The sequence below is a fragment of the Zonotrichia albicollis genome, chromosome 13, assembly GCF_047830755.1.
Source record: "Zonotrichia albicollis isolate bZonAlb1 chromosome 13, bZonAlb1.hap1, whole genome shotgun sequence".
NCBI classification, from domain to species: domain Eukaryota; kingdom Metazoa; phylum Chordata; class Aves; order Passeriformes; family Passerellidae; genus Zonotrichia; species Zonotrichia albicollis.
Genome location: NC_133831.1, coordinates 7,940,303 through 7,961,653, shown reverse-complemented (window position 1 = coordinate 7,961,653; position 21,351 = coordinate 7,940,303). Strand labels below are relative to the sequence as shown.

The 21,351-nt window shown below is 51.4% G+C and overlaps 1 protein-coding gene across 1 annotated transcript in view; it reads right to left on the bottom strand.

Moving 5' to 3' along the window:
- The window catches only part of VAC14 (VAC14 component of PIKFYVE complex), a 58,972-nt gene that overhangs the window by 11,342 nt on the left and 26,279 nt on the right, over positions 1-21,351 (bottom strand). Inside the window, exons 13-14 of the mRNA XM_005490753.4 lie at positions 19,649-19,802; positions 9,463-9,595 (exon numbers count right to left, since the gene is read on the bottom strand). Coding sequence (XP_005490810.2) covers positions 9,463-9,595; positions 19,649-19,802 — 287 coding nt within the window. The remainder of the gene's footprint in view (positions 1-9,462; positions 9,596-19,648; positions 19,803-21,351) is intronic.

The following is a 21,351-nucleotide window of genomic DNA, read 5'->3' as shown; positions in this document are numbered from 1 at the left end:
ATGCCTGAGAGGACACAGCACAAATGTACCTCAGTGTTTGAGGCCAGCTTCAGCTGGTGAAACAGCGTTTTGATCCTGCAGAGCCTCAGCCCGTGGCTTCTGCTCCTCCTGGTGCTCCCCCTGGACATGAGGCCATGGGAGGTCCCTGTCCTGCCTGGCAGGATGGCTGCTCTGCTGCACACTACAGCTGATAGCCCAGCCTGAAGCTGGGCACATCCACCTTGATGTGCCCTCTTGTGATGAACCCAGCCTTGTTCCCACCTTGGACATGACTGGAGAACAGCGCCCTTTCACGAGATCACCTTGAGTTCTCCAGGCAGATATCCAACACCTCTGGATATTTTTATCACCAGTGAGATACCTGCAGCTCTGTACCAAACAGGAGAGGAAAACAGGGCTGTAGCAAGGAGAAGGAAGAGTAATGTCCTTTGGAATGGGCAAGAAGCTAAAAGACAACTAAATCTGGAAACCTGATAGTCCACTCAGCCCAAGGTATGGCCCAGCTTTTAGCATAACACAAATAAATGCGCCAGCTCCTCCAAGGGGAAGCCCACTAGACAGACAAACAGAACCAGTCTCCAGCTGCTCAAGCTGGTGTGTGCCAGGACTTTCCTTGAGGAAACTTTATAGTGAATTATGGATAAAACTATCCTGCCCTTAGAATTCTGGAATGGTTTGGCTTGGAATGGACCTTAAAAACAATCTCATTTCAACCCCACTGCCATGGGCAGGGATGCCTTTCACTAGACCAGACTGCTCCAAGCCCCATCCAACCTGGTCCTGAGCACCTGCACTGATGACCTGCAAAGCTTACGAAATCCTGTAGGAACATCTGAGCACCTACAAAAGTCTCACTTGAAAAACAGGCAGACCTCTCCCTCCAAACCCTCCAGGAAAGCAAAAAATTACCTGCCCAAAGCACTTATTTTCCAACTTTTAAACTTGCCAGTGACTCGACGGTAAAACGGATGGCAAATGCAAGTCTTGCCCTGGGCTCTTGGGGCTTCAAGCCCCAGGCAGGAGGCACCAGCAGCAGCACCAGAGCACGTGCCTGGCTCCAGCCACCACCACAGCTGAGAGGAACAACTCACGTTCAAGTGAGCCCTCCAGAACCTGTTCCCAGAGGGGCACTGACACTGGGCACCGATGTTGTCAGGAAAACTCTGTTGGGAAGGGGAGGAAGGGTAGGGCCTGGCTTGGGAGAGGGGGAGAACAGCAGAGCAGCAGCAGCAGCAGCAGCAGCAGATCCTTCCTTCGAGACGTCCGCTTCCCTTTCAGGCTGACAGCTGTGGCCTAATTTTCAAGAAAACTGACAAGCGCCTTATTTCTCCCCCTATAATTTCTCATCACTGCAAATAAAATAGGTTAAAGGAGCGGGTGCAAAGCGGCGGCAACAGGAGCTGGGAGAGACTGATCCTGTTCAGGGCATGCACAGTTTGTACACAGATGGGAGCTGTGCTCACCCTTCCCCATCACTCTGCTTTAAGGTGAAGAAATAAAAGTGCTTTTGCTCCTAAAAGCGTGGCCAAGGAGCAGGTTGCTGTCCTAGAGATGGATGAGCCTTTGTATGGCCATGTAGGGAAAACAAATTTGAGGGAAAATGGTCCTGCTGGCTATCTCTAGATCTCAGAAAGCAGAGGGATAGACTGTGGCAGGAATACACTCTGTGTCAGAGGGTGAAGCTTTCCAGAAGGAAGGAAAAGAGGGGCTGGAAGAGGTGGCAGTGTCCCATGGCTCAGGGATAAGAGTACCCTGGGGAGGTGAAGCTGCCTTGTCTCTTCTGCCAACAACTCAAGCACATCCTGGAGGTCAGGGAAGGAGGTGCCCATAACTCAATGAGCCCTGCTGCACTTCCTACTCAAGTGTCAGCTGAAAAACCACCCCATTTATGCCATGGTTTAGACACCCCAGATGCTATTTCAGCCTTGGTGCCAGGCTTGCCTCCGTGCCCGCTGCCTCTCAGCATTGCACTGGATCACAAAGCCTGCCCAGCCTTCTGAGCCAGGATCCCTGGAAGGATCCCAGAAAGGGATACAACCCAAGGAGCCTTCTTCCTCAAACCCTCCAAGGCCCACAGATGCACGAGAGGAGAGCAGATGGATGCTCCCTGCCCTGCCAGGACCCTAAGAGAGCACCTAGTGCTTTGAGGGGACCAGCTCCAGGTGCAGCTGAAAACCAGGAGCAGCTCATGCATGAAGGGAAGGAGCACTGAATGGCAGGAACTTCAACCAAGGTGGCTTTTGCACAGCTCTATGCTTTCAGTGGGGAGTTAAAGATGTCCCATACAGAGAAATCTTATCTGAGGACATCCCATCCTGGGAGCAGAGTGCCCAGCTGGACCCACTGGCTGAGGAGAGCTCTTCTCAGATTTATCCCTGTGCCTGGGGATAACTGAGTAAGTTATCCCCTGGAAGACAGGTGGGGGAAAACCACTGTTACTCATCCTGATTTCCCATCCTGGCTCTTCCCTCCACAAAGATGAATAAACTGAGTTGTCACAGCTGCAGAGCCAGAAAAGGAAGCACCATCAGAAGACCCGAGCCCAACCAGCAGGATCAGACAGGTTAAGCTGCTTCCTCATGATGAGGGTCATCACCCCATCAGCCAGGCAAAGAAAATTTGGGAAACACTTTGGAAGCTGCTTGTGCTGAATCCCTGCTCTGCAGAACATGACAGTCAGCAAGGAGAGAAGCTGTGGGCTCCTCTCCCCACTGTCCAGTTTGCCTTATCCCAGCTCCCTCCTTCCACAGCCAGCTTTTTCACAGCATTCCTGCTGTGATCCTAGGGAAAGTGCTGGGAGGAAGCAGATATCCCTACCTGGGGACCTGCCCTTTGAAGGAACTTGGCTGTTTTGTGAGGGTTTTCCTCCCCTACACACATTTCCTCTTCCTCCCCTCCACCCTCTCACTGACCCAAATTAGTCCCAGCCCACTGCTGCTCACATGTGGTTCCCATTTTTCTCCAGGAAAACCCATCAAACCCTTCCAAGCACCTCCAAGTACGGCTGCTCCTGGAGCAGCTTTGCTGGGTTAGCACAGCAAACTCATTTCCAGGTGCACCCCAGCTCATCCAGCCCCTGCAGCTCCGTGGAGGCATCTCCTGTCCTTCCCTGGGGGTACAGCCCCAGCAGGGAGCTGGCCAGGGCTGACCCAGCTCCTGCTCTCCCAGCAGGGATAATCCTTTGACAGGGCAACCAGCCTCCTCCCTTGTGAAGGTCATGCTGTCACTGACTGCTGGGGCATTGTGATTCCAGAGCCAACCTCTGCTCTGGTGGAAACTGGGTTTTCCCCCCTCTGGCTCCTGCTTCACGGGGCTGGGAGGGTATCAGAGTCCAGAATGATGTCCCAGAGCCTCAGTGAATTAAAACCTCAATACACACATGCTCCTGTGGGCTTGTGGAGCTCACTGTGCAATGTAAAAGAGGCAATTTGAGAGCTAGGGGCTTTTGGAGGTACAGTGGGGTTGCTGGCTTCCTTCCAAATCCCATAGGAGCCTGAAGAGACCGCAGAGGGCATTCACAGTGCAAGGCTAGAGCACAGGGAGAATGCAGGAAAGCAGAGCCTGTTTGCCACCACATTGCTGTATCACTCTTCTGGATCTCCAGGCAGGGGGAGAGAAGGTTTTGGGGAGCAGGGAGCATTAAAAGGAGGCACAGAGGAACAGGCTGGAGATGAGTGAGGAGAAGCCCACTGAGCTCTGCAGAACTGAGCATATTCACCACCCTGCTCCATCACCCTGTGCCTGGCCAGGGCCTTGGGTGACAGGGAGTCCCTCTTTCTGCTTTGCAAATGGACAAAAAAACACAAACTAAAAAGCTTTCTCCTGTTCCTGCTCTCGGTGAGGCATGAGGAGGGGGATGGCGAGTGCAGAGTTCATTAACGCCGGAGGGCAGGCGGCCAGCGAGCATCCTGGCAGGCAGAGCAGTGGATTTTCGCAGGCTCGCTGCCTCCCGACACAGAAGCTTCCCTTGTAGCACTCACAGCTGTTTGGATTTTACCCGAGTTCATATCACAGTTTATCAAAGAGCCTCCATTTTTTTTCCCCTTCTTTTTTTTTTTTGCACTTTGCTGAGCACAAGCCAAATGGTTCCCGCAAAAACAAACGCAGGTTTTGTTCTGCATTGCAGTGGCACCGAGGGTGGGAGAGAGGAAGAGGTGACACGTGTCCCCCCTCCAGCCCTGATTCACTTGTAGAGGGATTTTCAGGGCATGGGTTTGGCAATGGGAGCTGGAGAGGGCACAGTGGCATCAGCACATCCAAAGGAAGGAGCAGGAGTGGGTCCTGCATCCCAGCACTGGGTGCCTCCAGATCATCAGGGGGTACTGGGGTGTTTGCTCAAGGAAAATGTGTGTCCAGAGGAGCTCAAGAGCATCCAGGCCTGGGAGAAGAGGAGGGTTTTGGTTAGCCCCAGCTCCTGAGATCTCCCAGTGAGGGGCTGGGAAGTGAGGACAGCACAGCAGAAGGAAAGGACAAGGTTAGGGATGAGGTGGGAGGCAGGATGGGGCTGGAGGGAAACTGGCTCACTGCAGTATAGAGGCATCCTGTGGTTGTGGCACTCCCTTATTACCAAAACAAACACCCACTGGCTCTGTACAGGATCCCCAGTGCATCCCTTGCTACCCAAACCTGCAGCTAAACCCCCATCCCACTCCCTGCTGACAGCCCTGCTCACTGGGATGCTGGCAGGCAGCCCTTCCCTTCCCACTCTCCCAGACAGAGCAGGGCCCTGGGAATGCCAGGCAGGCCAGTCAGAAGTGATTTAACACGCACCTCACTGCGGGCCTGCCAAGAGCATCAGATCTGTGCTTCACGCTCCTCCAGCCCTCTGCTCCCCTCCTCTCTGACTCCTCATCCTGCTTAGCAGGTTCAAACTCACTTTGAGTCTTTTTCAATACTTTTTGTGGAGAAACTGGTGTTGTACAGTCAGGCCCTCAGAGGCAGAAGAGCCCTGTCATGCCCTAAAAGAGGGACTGGCCACCCCAGACCTTCATGCACTGGCCACCCCAGACCTTCATGCACCCAGTGTGACCTGCCAGTCTTTGTCCTCAGCTCTGTCCTCATATCCAGCTCTCCACTGGCCTCATCCCAGCAGGGCTTTGAGATCTCAAGAACAGTCAGAATTTCCAGCCAGGTGAACTTTTCCCGTCTGCTGGAAGTATAAATCTGTGGCCCCATCACGAGACTTGGGATTTTCCAGCTCTGCAGCTAATGCCATAAATTGGCTGAACAACCTTATATGCTCCACTCTATGTCTTCCAGAGTGGGTGCAGAGCCAGCCAGCCCTCCTGGCCAGTCCCCACAGGGTTCAAGCATACCCCCAAAGGCCATCCCTAATCAAATGGACAAGTCTCACCAGGTGCATCACATGTCAGGTGGTTGAAAAGTCACGCCAGGGCCTCTTCCAAGCAGCTTAACCTCAGAAAACACCCTGTGAGAAAGTGCCAGGCAGTGGGGAGGTTCATTTAACAGCTCTATAAAACAAGCTGAGACAACCCCTGCGTGCAGGCTGTGCCTGGGGAGCAAAGTGCTGACTCAGGCATCCTCTCTGCCCCAGGATGCCACTGCTCTGCAAGAAAATGGCCTTGCTGGGCTTCAAAATTAAGCCTTGTGCTTCAAAGCATCCCCACACGACATGCATAGGGATGTCTCCGGGCCCCTCAAGCACATCCCACACCCTAGAGGGTTCATTTGCTGTGGCAAGGTACATCAGCCTTGAATGCCTGAGCTGTTCCATCTCAGAGAGCAGCAAAAACCTGGCTGCTTTGGTGCTAGGCTTGACTTAGCCAGTTGAACCAGCTCCTGGAGCTCAGCCTGACCCTGGGGACAGCACAGGAACTGCACAGCCAGCCCTGGGGGCTGCTTGAGGGGAGAAGACAGCTCCTTGCAAGGACAGCCAGCCCTCTCCTCACACTGTGCTCCGAGCAGCCACACTGATGTCCATGCAGTAGGGGCTTAACCTCTCCCTTAATCCCCCCATCCCACTGCACTGGTACCGACCAACAGGAATTCAATCCAGCCTGCAAATCTCAGTGTGAGCTGAAAAGCTTGGTGCCGCTCTGCTGCCTGCCTCCTGACTGGCCAAGCAGCTTTCCCTGCCCAGGGCTCCTGCCTGGAGGACAGCCTGCTGCTCCAGGGAGCCATGTGATGCTTTGGAAGCTCCTCTGCATTTTTCTGCTGCTCCAAGAGGTCAGTAGCTGAATGGGAATATTTGCTTCTTGCTTAAGGGCTCTGGTGAATCCAGGACGGCCACGTGCCAGCCAGGGCAATTAGTGAGAAGGGTGGAAGGCCTCAGATGTGCTTATCAAGGTGGGAGGTAACTGATGCTCCTGCCTCTGACAACACTTCAGGAGCAATGTTTGAGTGCAAACATGCCTGGATTGAGAGGAGAAGGCAGCACTTGGTATTCTTAATTTTGAAGGCAGATTAATTTTACTGGTTTCCAGCCTAAAAAAGGCCACAAGTGACAGTAAGAGATAAGGGACCTGCAAAGGAACCCTGTCAGGTGCAATGCACAAAACTGATGCCAAATAAAAAAAAAAATATTTGGAAGAGATCACGGGAGCAGGTTTCCCTCCTTTCTCCAGGGGAGAGGGGTGGGACAGCATGAGATTCTATGGGACTTGTACCAGTGCAATCCCCTCAGCAAATCCTTTGCCCAGACATTCATGAGGCATCCAAGCAGCTTTGAAGAGCCTTCTCCTGGATGCTGCTCTTCCTTTCTCACAGATCATAGATGACAGGGAGTTGAATGGGACCCATAAGGACCATCAAGTCCAACTTCTCCTGCTGGGGCTCAGTTGGGCATGTGAGCTCCACCACAGCCACAGGAGCTTTCTCTCTGTGAGGTCTGCTTGGGTTGAGGGGATCCTAATCCTAAAGCCCTTGGCACAGATGAGGCATCACACCATTGTTTGATGGGCATTGGACCCCACTTGGGAAGGCAGCAGACTGATCCATCTCTTTGATGCACAAACAGCGCTGGCAGAGGGACCACATGCCAGTGTTGGGTTATCCCCAGCTTGGGAGTCACAGGCAAAAGAGAAAAAATTCCCTGGATACTTCTTTATGAATGATAGAAGTTTTTGGAGCTGTTTCCCTGTTATTTTGAAGGAAGTTTGTGTTTCCATTTAGCTCCACTCTGTCTTCTCTGGCAAAGCATCTCGAGATACCTACCTTGGGACTGGGGTTACTGATGGTAAGACCACCCATCACAGCCCCTACCTCTGCCTGAGCCAGGGTGCCAGTGAGGGCTGCAGGTACTTCTTTCACCCATCTCCCAGCATCAGGCAGGCTCTGGAGCAGCTCTACCCGTCTTGGAGACCACAGGTCCGTACAGAGCAAGAGACGTCCCCACCTCCTGCAGAGATCAGTGGTCAAACCCCACTCCTATCCTCAAGCATGCAATGTACTATAACCTCTGTCTCTAGGACTCTGAGGACATATCAGGAGAGTGTCTAAAGTCCTTTCAGAGTTAGAAACCAAGCATGAACAAACTTGAGTTGGATTAGAAATAAACTGCCTTTAATCGCAGATCCCCTATGTGACCTCATGGACCTTTGAATTTGCCCACCAGCAACGTGACAGGGAAAACTGCTGTGCTGTGCTTGAATAAAACCCCTGTCCTCCATTTCCCTTTCCTGTGAACACTAATCCTTCAGCTGGAAATCATTGCCTAAACGTAACAGGTCTATTTTCCTTCCCTGTTCCAGTGTTCCCAGGCCAGCCTGGGAAAGAGGCAGCAGTGGTCCCGGACCACACTTCAGCAGATGCTGTCCCAGTCTCTCAAATATCCCCCCTGCACTCTCCAGCTCAGGATGAAACATCACCAGCATCTCTTAAGTCAAACATGAGGCTGGCTGCTCACCCTGCTGTGCAAAACAGCTGAGCTGGCTTGTGGACAGGGGAGGGATGTAACGTGGGAACGCGCATACGGCTTCAATTTGAAAAGTGGCTAAAAATAGCTCCATGAGGCTCCCACATCCACTGAGCCTCTCCAGCAAGAGATCAATCTTTGCCAGAGAGTCCTGTAAAAGTTTTTCTCCTCTATTTTCATCTTGCTCTTTCTGGAAGCAGCAGAGATGTTAGTTTACACCAGTCTTTTACCTGCCATCGGTAGGTTTCAGCGTTAATCACTGTTACCTGAGGGCATGGCTCACCCTCCCAGAACCACCACTTTGGCTCCAGTCCTGCATCTACCCCATATGAGCAACAACGTGACTTGACAAAGGACATAGTCATCTATTTTTTAAATTTTTTTTTTTGCTTTACCAGATTTTTTGGGGCATGAGTCACTGCAAAAAGCCTCAGCTTGCTGAGCTGCTGTGAGCCAGTCCCACCACACCTCTGGCTGGCTGCTGGGAAAGCTGGGCCTGCCAGCCAAGGCTCCTCCTGCCAGAGCTGGAGGGAAAAAGCTGGAGGTGGCCAGGGTACAGGAGAGCTTTTAAATGGGACCCTGCCCAGGCTCACTGTCACTCTGGTCAGCCTGCTTCCCTAACACAGCACGAGGTCACTTCCTTGCCAAGGTGGCTTATCCTAGGGGCTGTGCTGACTGGTGAGAGGAGAGTGGACACTCTGAGTGGGATATTTTCTCTGGGATGAATCTGGACTTAGGCCAAAAATTGCTGCCCAAGCAGATACAACTCCACACCCAGCTCAGCTTAGCAAATTTTGGGAACCCTGCATGCTGTATTTTCCCACTGCAGTGAGGGGACCTCTTCATCAGTACCTGGCACACCTCTGTGCCTTTGGAGAGGTGATTTTCTTCTCTCACAGAAGCATGCCTTTTATCTCATGCTCTCCCCCTGTTCATTTTGATGCCACATCCCTGAAAGCAAGGGAGGAAAACCCAGGGTCCTGCCAGCTGATTCCACCAACCTCCTCACTGATTTCTCCACCTCGCCTCGACCATTAACCCTGTTATTTCCCAGTGAGCTGAGGAATGGCTATCCCTTGCCCCAGATTTTATTGCAATAAAGATGACTGCCTGCCAGCTGCCACGACACTTGGCATTCCAGCCTTCACAACATTTGGCTCTCCAGCCTCTGCCTCTCCTTAAAAAGCTGAAGCAAAATCTCCCAACTCTGTGCATTGAAACACATGGCTTTGGATGGGTGAGCATCTTGCCAAGCTGGCTGGAGGGATTCACTCAGCTTGGCACTCTGAGTGCAGCCTGTCTCCTGCTCTGGCTGGTCTAGTTGCTTCTTAACGAAACAGGCTCTGACAACATTGTTTAATAAGGAGCCACTTTGCCTCCGGGGATGGGAGAGAGAAATATGGTGCCTTGACATGTGAAAGGCAAATCCCGTTTGCTCCAAAACCGTTTGTTGGAGTAAGAGGGAAGCTTGAGGAAATGGTTTTGACTCTGAATGGATGTAGTACTTGGGCTGCCTGACTCTGCCATCCCCGTCCCACCCGTCCCAGGAGTGCTCAGGGGCTTCAGTGAGGCTGGTGGTGTGCTCTGACCTGATGATGAAGGCTCCTCTGGCTTCCAGGAGTTTCCGCTCGCTGCTGAAGCGCTTGAGCAGGTTGATCATGAACTTGTAGAAGTAGGAGTTCATGGTAGGGGTGGAGGGTGAGCACTCCAGGCCTTTTGTACCTGGGGAGGCAAGGGGAGAGCAAATTAGAGCTGCCAGGGCCTTGCTGCCAAAGCCTTATGAGAGAGCAGACACCCTTGGTCACATGGTCACAGCACTGAGATGACAAGGGCAGGGGCATGCAAAGATTTTCAAGCCTCAGATAACCACATCTGGTTGGTTCAAGCAGAGCCAGCCCTTTCCTAGCTCTCTCCAGCCCAAGGGAAAGCATCCTATGGTGGTCACAACACTGGAAGCAGCACCTGGGGTTAAAATGGGAATTTTGGGAGTTCATCTCAGAGCTCTTCAGCTTCAGTAGCTGCTAGAAGGAGTGCCTGAGGCTCTAAATTGAGCCAATCTCATCTCCTCAGATATGGCATGTACACTCATCCCAAAACCACCAGATTGCTGGTGAGTTGAAGAGCCTGCAATCCAACCCCATAAGGCACAGATGCCCCGAGCCCAGTGTGCATGCAGTGGCAGACACACACATTCAGCCCTGAGCCATGGCACACACACTGGTTTACACTCGGTGATGTCATTTTCCCTGAGTAGGAGCCACTTGGTACAAGTGTCATATACAATGTGCCCCAGGGCTACCATAAAGTACTGGTCAAACCACAGCAGAGCTCCAGGCTTAGGGATTCTCCTGGCCTGAGACTCTTGGCAGGGAAAGGGGCAGCTGCCAGCTCAGGGAAATATCCCCTCCAAACAAAAGAGCAGGGAGCTGGCAGGTAAAGATTGCTTTTCCCACAGTGAAACCCCAGGGGAGATGGTTTATTTAGCAGGACAGCGCTCAAAGCAAATGTTTGGAGAGAGCGTTTCAAAGGCGACTCTGCAAAAAGGGGAGCTCTCTTCCTTAATTTCTCCTTCAGAAAGGCCACATCTAACTGTGGTAAGGAGGGAAGCCAGCACACACGAGCACCCCAAGGCTGCTCTCCACACACTATTTCCATCAGAAAACCAAAGGAAACCTGAGCAGTTTGATTTATGGATGTTGTCTGCTTCCATGGACACTCAGCGGAGCACGGAGCAGCCAATTAAAGATGTAATTAAGCTGCCAAAGCCCAGGAAAGCTGATGGAAAAGCTGCTGGTCTGTTTTCTATCCTGCCTCTCCCAATGATACACAGGAGATACACGCAGGGCAGCTTCCCCAGGTTTGGATTTAACATCTAAGAGAACATACAGAGCCAAAAAAAAGGAAAATTAAATACAAGGTCATCCTGACCAGAACCCGGTGTCCCCTTCCCACTGGAGCTGTGTGTTCACCCACCCCTTGGTATATCTGTAACCCCAAACCAGGCTTTGAAGCAGGCAGCTCCCTGAGCACAAGTGTTCACCATCGCATCATGTTTCCCCTCAGCTGCAGGGAAGATGATCTGGGCAAAAGAAAAAAAAAAAAGGGATCCAGCCGAGCCTATGTGCTCCAAAACAAAGGTGTGTTTGTTCCAAGGCAGGGAGCACCCGGTGTGAAAATGCAGCCATGCCCCACGTGTCGTCACTACAGCTGCTCAGCACTGCTCTAAAGGGAGCAGAGACACGGTCTGGAGGTGACATGGGGCAGATCTGCCTTCCCACTGTGCCTGCTGCAGCTCAGCCTGAAACATCCCAGCACAGCCTGGGAAGGCAGGTGAACACCAGGCAGAAACTGTCTTTCAAAGCTGCAAAGTGGCATTTTTGTCCATTTTCTCAGCAACTCTGAGACATCCAAACCTGGTTGTGCTGCAACACGAGCTAGCAGCAAGGACATCCCACCTTCACTGCCACCAGCTAACAATGCTCCAGTGCTGTAGCTTGTCTGGGGGAAGGTCTCATCTTGGAGTTTCTCTTTTCTCAAGACCCCAAAAATAGTCTCTCTGAGCCCCACAGCAGCATCAATGGCACAGTGTTCCCTCCACAAAGCAAAGCCAACTTTCAGCTCATTGTCATTTTGCACGTCTTCCAGCCAAACATTACATATCCTAAAACACATCCCAAAGGAAAAACAGGAGGAGGCAGCAATTTTTCTCCTCCCTGACAGGACCAGCACTTCTGCTGTGCACAGGACAAAGCTGTATGGAGCTGTGTGGCTGTAAGACAGACCAGCCACAAGCACCTTCAGATATGTGCTCTGAAGTGGTGCAGCATCTCCTGCATCTCCAGCTGGAGACTGGGAATGACCCGCTGGAGTCTGAGTATCCCAAAGTCAGAACTGCTCAGCTGAGTATCCAAAAGTCAGAACTGCCTTGGGGATGAGATCCCAGCTAGTCTGCAGGACCTTCAGTACTGCTGTTGTCTTCCATCAACTGGTTCCTGAACCTTGGACCCTTCTGCCCAGCCTGCATGCAAGGAAGGACTGGGATACAAAGATTGTGAAAACAAGTCTGTGCCCTGTTTTTCCTAAAAGAAAGCATGTGAGAATGCCTATTCCAGGGAGCCTTTTCACCATCCTTTGCCTCTGGGAGCACTGAGACTGAACTCCAGAGGGATCATTTCTCCATCCTTTGCCCATGCACAGGAGCTATGCCTGCATGTTCCTAAAGAAAGTTTCCACTGTGACACACCATGCCAGAGCAGCCTTGCCAGTGCTCTCTTAGGGCTAATGCTGGGAGTGAGAAACCAGGGTGTCAGAGTCTGCCAGGCTGTAAAAGGCTCAACCAAACCTCAGATGGAGCTTAAACAGGCAATACTTCTTCCAAGCAGGCAAAGCAGTTCTTTTCCAAAGCCTCCCAATCCTCCAAACTTCCCGTTTGCTCTGTTTACAGGATGTCTAGGAAGTGGCTGGCACCTTGTGTGCCATGGTGTAACCCTTCCTGGCGTAGCCCAGAGCTCAGCTCGCTGCCCTGAGGGTTACAGCTCAGCACAGTGGCATTCCCAGCCCGACAGAACTGTAGGAGCAGCTTGTCAAGTGTTTTCTCTGAAGCACGAGAGACAAGCAGGAAGAAGTGTTAAGAAAACTGTGGCATAATTAATTGAAGCTTGCACCTCTCCCCCTTTCCCTGAAGCAAAAGACTTTGCAGATCCGTAACCTGCCAGATCTGCTGTTAACGTAGCTGGGGCTGGTGGCACGTCACAGCTCTGCTTTTTTTTTTTAATCTGGCGTGGAGGAGGGAGCTGGAAGAAGAAAGATCCATGCTTAGAGCAATGATGAAACTCAGTCCAGACATCCACAAGAATAGGAACAAATGGGAATTTTGGGCTCAGAGGAACATCAGAGCAGTGAAACATGACAAAAGGCATGTGGGAATTGCAGCTATATGGCCACAGTGAGTCCACATGAGCCTGGGTCCTTATAATTGAATCACAGAAGGGATCTTAAAACTCATCTAGTTCAAATCCCTCTGCAATGGGCAGGGACACCTTCCACTAGACCAGGTTGCTCAGAGCTCCATCCAATCTGGCCTTGAACACTCACAGGGATGGGGCAGCCACATGTTCTCTTGACAACCTGTGCCAGTAACTCATCACCCTCACAATGAAGAACTTCTTTCTAATAGCTAAACTAAACATATTCTGTCAGATTCACACCATTATCCCTTGTCCTATCAACGGCTACAGCAACCTTCTGCATCCCAGCATGCCAGGCTAACAAATCCTTTCCCCAGATTCCCTTCACAGACTGGGGTAGAGCCAGGGACACAAGCAGGCTTCTTGGATCATCTAAGTCAATACCAACATCTGTTCCCCCAGCCATGAGTGCCAGCTTGAGCGGAGCACAGCGAATGTCTGCAAACCCCCAGTGCATCCCTGAGCGCTCACCAGCAGCTCACGCTGTTCCCATCGCCTGCGTGGCCACACTATAAATCAACCGAGACAGGCAATTAGGGATCTATATTAAGGCCCTTATAAATATATATTGTACATCACCCTGGAACATTCAGGCTGTCTGGCTGCTTGATGGGCTGAGCTGTGTCGAGACCTACAGTATCCAAAGTGTCCCCACATTGCTCCGGGTGAGCCTGGCAGACTCTGAAACTAACTCGGATTTTCCTATCTCAGCCACAAAGTTCTGAACTTCACCCTGGCATAAAACATAACTTCTATTAATTTACTATAATTGGTTTCAAACTAGTCTTAATTAAAACCAGTGTGGACTTGCTTAACTCCATTGAAACCAAATTGAAATAAGATTGGAGCAGAATTGATTCCTTTCCGAAGTGAGCTAAAGCTGGGTAAGCTGGTTAAAGAGTATCCACAAGGGTATTTGCGGTGGTTTAGCTAAAATGATTTACCGCAATCTCTAATTGAAGCAATTTCAGCTCGGATATAGGCAGGGGAAGCTAAGAGTTGGCGAGGCCAAGCATCCTTCCCACCCGAGCGCTTTCCCCAAGGCATCATGTTTCCAGCTCAGCCCAGAGAATGATCTCCTCCAGCTCTTCTGGGAGCACCAGGGATAAACGCGGCGGCAGCCGGAGCTGGTCCGCGAGCCCTGAGCCGGCCCGAGCGCCAGCGGCGTGGGAGTCGGCACTGCCAGATGGTGCTGGGCGAAACCCCGGGCAGCAACGTGGGAATCTGTGCAGTGTCTCCCCCGGCAGCCTTCCCCAGGATGTTTTGAATTTTAGCTTTTGCAAACACGGAGTGGCGAAGCCTCGCGGAGCAAGATAAAAATAGAGCCGTAAAAAAGGCAAATCCTCCCCTCCTCCTCCCAGAAAGCCGGCGCAGGGCGTAGCTGGAAACAGATGTGAACATGTCGGCAGCTCAGCTGGGCTCTGGAAAACCTCCACTCTCCCCTTTCCAGAGCACAGGATGCTGCTGACGAAACAAACCCACCAAAAATCTGGATTGTACAGCCAGGGGCTGTGCTCAGCCTGGTTTTGCTTGGACACACATGATATTTCTCCCCTACCTACCTGGCTAAAGAGCCATGGGTTTGTAATTCCTGACTTCAACATCTCAACAAAAAGGGGTCCCAAAATGGTTGGGGTACATATATTGATGCCAAATGAGGCTTTTGCTGCTCCGTGCTCTCCCCCACCTTATGCAGGGTCTGTGTTCATGGCTGCCTTGGAGGAAGGCAGCAGGCAATGATAATCCTGATGGTTTTCCCAGTAAGGTTAGCAGTTCACTACGGCCCCATTTTTCTTTGCTAAGGTAAATCAATAAGCAAAAACGCAGCAAGGGTATAGCTCAGCCATTGCTCAGGAGCACAAAGCACCCAGCAGAGATCCAAACCAGGAATGGATAAGTTTCAAGGTGAGCTTAATAGTGGGCTGAAGCTCCTGCATGGAAAGGTAAAGTATACAGAACGCAACCTGAAGACATGAGCAGCAATCGGGTTTGCCAGGCCCTTTTCCTACCAATACTCATTTTGCTAGTTTGTTTTTCACCTCATTCCTCACCTCACCCTACAAATTCCTCATAACATCATTGGGAAACTGAGGCAGCCCAGCAAAGTAACTCCAAAGAAGGCTTGGCTATGACTGATTTATCTACACCATCAACTTCTCCTTTGTCCACCACTACAAATCAGTAATCCCAGCTGTTATTTGGGAATCCCCAGGCTTTCTGGCTGACTGTATGCTGTGACCATCTCAGGAGGGATGGATACCTGGAGGCACGCCAGGCGAGTTAACACTACATCTGGATGGTCTCTCCTGGGGCTTTCCAAGGCATCCCAGCTCCTCTATTACACTGCATCCAAGAAAACAAACAGATCAGCCCTTCTTTCAAATTCCTCTCCTCCTCAAGAAGCACAAGAGTGTTTCTGACAATCAACACTCCTGAACAGCTTCATGCCAGTAGGAAAAGAGATGCCACAGACACCAAACATCAGAAGCCAGACTGCTGAATTTGGAGCACTCAGGACAGCCTTCTTTTCTCCTGCCTGCTTGGCTCCTCTGCTCCCTGCTGTCACACTCCTGATTCTACAAAAACTGTTGGAAACTGGCTCCTTCAAGAGCAAGTGGTTAATGGTGTGATGTCATCTGCCTCACTGCCTTTTGTGGGGAGGATGAGTAAGGAAGGGTTTCACTTTTTTCCTTCTCTGACACTGGAAATAGCAGTTTAGCAGATCTGAGCCATCTGACAAGAAGTCACCTTCTCTTTTCTACGTTTCATGGACCTCCTGCACACTGCAGACTCTCACCTGATTCTTGCAGAGGCTGCCCTAACATTTTACAGACTGTCTGGAGGTGGGACCTTGTCATACGCTGCCACCTCTGCAGACCTACAACGACACCATTGAAGCAATAGACAACAAAAAGGGAGTGGTTTAGCTCACTGAGAATAAAGATGTGTCCCAAAGATGTGTCAAAAGCAAACTCCTAACAGAGAATATCTCCACTCCGGAATGCTGCATGTTCTCCAGGGGGGATACAGCAGGACTAAACTCAAGAGACTACATTTCTGAGGGACTTCTAACAGTCTCCTCCAGAGTAACCCACTGACTGTGTGGGATATCCATGGTCTGCCAGGGGAAACCAGTGACCTCAGGCACATTAGTGACTCCACATATGGAATCAGACTCCCAGCAAACATCCTATAGTGTGAGGTGCTCAGAGGGTGCAGCACTGTCCCCACCACCTCCGGCAGGAAGCCAGGCAGGAGAGACCGGACCAAGCTGGAGAGGAAACAAAGGGCTGTAACTGTTTCACCTTACAAAGCTGTGCAGAAAGGAAGGAAGAGATGTGTGCAAGAGTTACCCTGTGCAAGGCAGCAGCTGGTCTGGCATCCTTTTGGAATGAGCTTTTGTCTCTTGTGCAGAGCAGAACTGTAGATGAGGCTGGAGGGCTTCCACCTACGGTATCATGGAATGGTTTGGGTTGGAAGGGACATTTAAAGGCCATTTAGTCCAACCCCCTTGCCATGGGCAGGGACCCCTCCCACTAGACCAGGCTGCTCAGAGCCCCATCCAACCTGGCCTTGAACACTTCCAGGGATGGCACTTCACATCTCTGGGCAATCTCTTCCAGTGCTTTACCATCCTCACAGTGAAGATTTTCCTCCTAATACTTAATCTAAAATTACTCTCTCTCAGCTTGAAGCCATTCCCCCATGTCTTGTCACTCCATGCCTTGTCCAAAGTCCCTGTCCAGTTTTTCTGGAGCCCTTTCAGGCATTGGAAGAGGCTCTAAGGTCTCCCTGGAACTTTCTCCAGGCTGAACAACCTCAACTCCCAGTCTGTCTCCTCAGCAGAGGTGCTCCAGCCTCTGATTATCTCTGTGATCTCCTCTGGGCTTGCTATGACAGCTCCTTGTCCTTCCTGTGCTGAGGGCCCCCAATGTGGTTGCAGTCTTCCAGATGGGGTCTCACCAGAGTGGAGTAAAGGCACAGAATCACCTTCCTTGACCTGCTCACTTCGGTGACAATCAGTCTCAGGTCATCTGCTACTTGTCTCAACTTTCCATGGTTGGAAAAGACACTCCCAAAGCAAAGCAGGCACTGGATTCCCATTGTACTGACCAGACTGGCATTTGCACAATCACTCCAAAAACTGGGAAGCTCTTGGGCACAGCCCTGCAGCCCTTGTCCCTGGAAAAGTGGGCAGAAGGTACCAGGGTGACACTCCTGGAGGCCAAACCAGCCACCCTCTCCCAGGGCAGCTGGAGCAGGTCAGGAGGAGTGCTGGGTCTCCCCAGCAGTGCTGAGCTGAGCTGGCCCCAGTTCATTGTGCTTGGAGAAGGCGTCGAGGGCAGCTGACCTTACGTAACCGGAGAACAAAGCGGCTAAATAAAAACTGGAGCTGGGAACGGGCTGCGGAAGTGGGACACGGCTTTCCTGACTAATCAACCAGCATCTGAAGGAAACCAAACTCAATGGCAGGGAAACAACTGCATAAACACATCCCGAGGGAAGAAAGGGAGAGAGAGGAAATGCGGGGAAGACCGTGGGGGCACTGGCCCCTTCCACCTCCACTCCTGCCCTTACTGCTTGGCTAGCAAATCCTGGAGCACCAGGACAGAGAGCACAGCAGGAAATCTGCCACGAGCTCAAGGATTTCAAAGGGTGACCCTGCTTGTTTACCTGCAAAGCCACCAACTTCACATTTGGAAGGGCCTCTGGGATAGCAGAGGATTTGGGCTGGGATAGCTCAGCAGCTCTCCTCCCACTGCTGGCTTCAATGAGAATTCAGTCTGAAGTGGATGAAGGGAATGGAGAGATTTAACCCTGGGGAGAAGTGGTAGGACCCTGCAGCACCCACTCTAATGAGGAAACAGCATCCATCCTACTGCCAATACAGCACTGTCTGAACCACAGCAGGGAACAATCCCATATATCCCAGTACAAAACCAGTGACTCCAGAAAGGGGTACACCCTCTCTCTGTTGCCAGCACTTCATGATTTTTGCCTGGGAATGGCAGAGTTTTGGCTCACTTGCTCTCACCCTCCAGGACCATGCTCAGACATGGGGATTTCCACTGGCCACTGTCCTGCTCCAAAAAGTTCTCCCTTCAAGCAATCCTCTGGCAAAAGGAGTATTTTTCAGGAGCCTCTGGTTTTCCAGGCATAATCCAGGAAGATCCTGGCCCAGCTCTGACCCTCAATTTCCCTGGGGGAACTCCCCAGCAGCCTATCCGGTCTCATCCTTGGGTGGTCAAAGCCAGACAGGACTGGGGCCATGATAAATGCCCAAGGCCAATGAACCAGCTCCTTTTCCCCCTTCCCAAAAACATCTGCCTTTGGTTAAAAGCCAATGACCCTGCAAAGCTCAGCTCCAAATAAATTCTTAAGGAACAATTTTCTGGTGCATTATAGGGAACAGGAAAATAGGTGAGGAAGCCAGAGCCCAGCAGGACCTGTGTGGGGGCAAGGTGTCCCACCCTGGGGCAACGGGAGCTCTGGCTGCAGCAGATCTACTCCAGGAGGGGAGAGCCAGACTCTTTGTAAAGGTTACACTTGAGTAAGTGAAGCCAAGCTGCTCTTCCAGATAGCTAACAGGGGCCACGGCAGCCGTTAGGATCCACGCCATCCAGCCTGCTATTTTTAGATCCTCCAGAAGGAAGGAAACCTCAGACAACCATCAGTGCGAGCTGAACTGCAGCTCCTCAGCTGCTTGGCCAGCGCTGCAGGAGCTGCTCCACCCAGGCAGGCTCACTTCTGACAGAGGGAGGATGGATGGGACTTGCAGAAAGCTCAGGGAGGTCACCAGCTCTGCAGCCCTCACCTCTCCATTGCAGAGATAAAGCTGCCAGCAGGAAACAGGTAGATCCACAAAAAAAAAATCCCACCCTGAACAGCCAAAGACCCGAGCTGGTTGCTGGTGCAGTGATTTATAAGACCAAGGAGGGGTGAGTGATCCAGGATGTTCAGAGAAAAAAAAGCCTGGGGATGAGAAAGCAAAGCCTCTCACTCTGGTGGTGATTTTGCAAGGCCCTGTGGCTGCATCCTCTGCAGGGAGAGGCAGCCTTAGCTCAGAGCTCGGGTTGCAATCCAAAGCTCACATGAAACGTGCTTTTGGCTGGGACGACCTGGCCTGGGGAGTACAACAGGGAGGCCCTTAAATAGCAGCAGAGGAGGAGAAGGAGAAGCCAAGCAACTGTAAAGCATGAACCACAGACAAGGGAAGGTGAAAAAAATTTCCCTGTGTGCAGGATAATTAATGAAAGGTTATTTTTTTTTAATCTCTCAAGTCCCCAGAAAATAGGATCGTCCCTCTTCATCTCTCTCCTGAGGTTTTGCCAGGCACTCAGAGCAACATAACAGTTCATAGCCAATGTGGGCAGCCTGGCACAGGGATCCCTCTGCAGATCTATGGATGTTTTGGAGATCTGGGATTGCAGCCAGCATCTCATCCTGCACTGATTCTAGGGCTCTGAGGGCTTTTACAAGGAGAAAAGAGGCTGGAGCCCAAGGTCCCATAAAAAACAGGACAACAATGACATCTCTCCACACTGGCCTCTGGGGCATCCTGCTGCTAAACTGAGCCCTAAATCCCCAAAACACAAACTAGGGGAAAAAGCAGCAAAAATAAAAGCAGCACCCTGGTCTGTGCCATGGCAGACTCGATTCCCAAACTATGCTGGGCGGGGATGAAGACATTGATTTATTACTGTAAAATAAGCTTCTCCTTTTGCCTGAGCAAACCTGACTGGTGCCATGGAAGATGGGGAGAGCCCAGGAGCAGGGAGGCACGGAGCTGTGGCACAGGGGCACTCACTGGAGGAGCTCAGCTGGCCAGGCCTGGCTGGGACATGCAGCTCCACGGGGCCAGGTCGCACGTCGGAGCCATCGGGGGGACCGTGCCCCTCCTCTGTCTGTCCTGCTGGGGAAGAAGCAATCTCAGCCAGCAGCTCCAGGTCCTTCAGGATAACCTGTGGAGAGAGGGATGGTGCAGGGTGAGCTTTCCTTTCCAAATCCACACACAGAGAGGGTGAGGTGGGAAGCAAACACCAAATCCCAGCACACTGAGAAAGGTACAGTAAAAGAGGGCTACCTACAAAATTCCAAGTGGAAATTTCAAATGTTTGCAGAGGGGATGGGGAAGGAAAGACAAAAGAGGAAAAAAAACCAGTTTCTGCTCCGAGAGTCCCAAGGAAGAATATGAAATCAAACCAAATTTACACAATCAGGAATGGGCTTGCTTTCCCCTTGTCCCACTTTGTGGAAATCTGGGATTTGTGTTCCTTTCATACCCTCAGATTTAGGACAATTCCAGGAAGAGCACAGGGATGTTCTGGGGGCACATACCAGCCAGCTCCCCTCTGCAAGGCAGCATCCCAGGGAAGGCTCAGCTCAGGATGTCAAGCCAGACCTGCCATTCAGATTTCATAGCTCTTTCTTTCCAGAAGTCACCAAATCAGTCTATATATAGCACTTCTGGAGAAGTTATTACTGGGTGGGTTTTTTATTCCATCCCCAACCCTTCTCATGTCTCAGGCTATTTTGGGTCCCCCTTCATTCAAATGTCCTTGGGTTGAGATGTTTCATGAGCTGTCCCTGATGCTCTAAGTGCAGCAGGGCTGTGCAGAGCAAAAAGGCTGCCAAAAAGGGTCAACTGCCACGTTTACTCCTCAACATCTGGCACAGCACATCCCAACCACCCTTTGCCCACCAGCACAGTATCCCAGGCTTTCCCTGTGCTCTCACAATGCATCTTTCTGAAGAGCTGCAGCTATATAGGAGTTCTAGTTTCTGAGATAACATAGAAAACCCCTACTCTTGGGAAAACAAAAAGCCAATTATGGTTGTTTTTTTTTTTTTATCATGCTGGAAAATACAACCCCTTAAAATCAGAAAGAGGAGCTCCTCGGTTTTTCTTTTGCACAGATATCTTAAGCTGAGTGCGTTTTTGGAGCTTTTTTTTTTGTAACTAAGGCTGATTTTCAAGCCCCCAGCAGCCTCAGAGCAGGCAGTGTGGTGTAGAGGCTGTGTATGGTATAGAGGCAGTGGTGAGGAAGCAGCCTGCCACAAGCACCACAAGGCTCCAGCACGCTTGGGAAGATGCTGTGCCTATAAACATGATTAAGTCTCAACCCACAGCTCCCAAAGGCAGGAAAAAAAAAAAAAAAAAAAAAAAAAAGACAGCAACTTGTACTGCTGTCCGTGAAGAATACAGCAATACAGCACCTCTGTGATGCTGTCAAGGCTGGGAGCTCACTGCCAGCGTGGGAGGACCCTGCCATCACCAGCCTTCATCCTCTTCCAGGGAGAGGAGTCTGTGGTCCCTGGCAGAGGGCAGACCTTGGTCCTCCCTCCCTGCTGGATTTCAAGCACCTGTGGCTCAGACAGAGATGCTGGCTGTGTTTAGTTTCGAGTGGAGGATGTCCCTGAGCAGAGCTCAGGACGCCAGCTCTCCTGAAGCTCTGTGTAGGTTCTCTAGTGGCTCATCATGTGACTCAGCTGAACTTGCAGCCTTTGAAC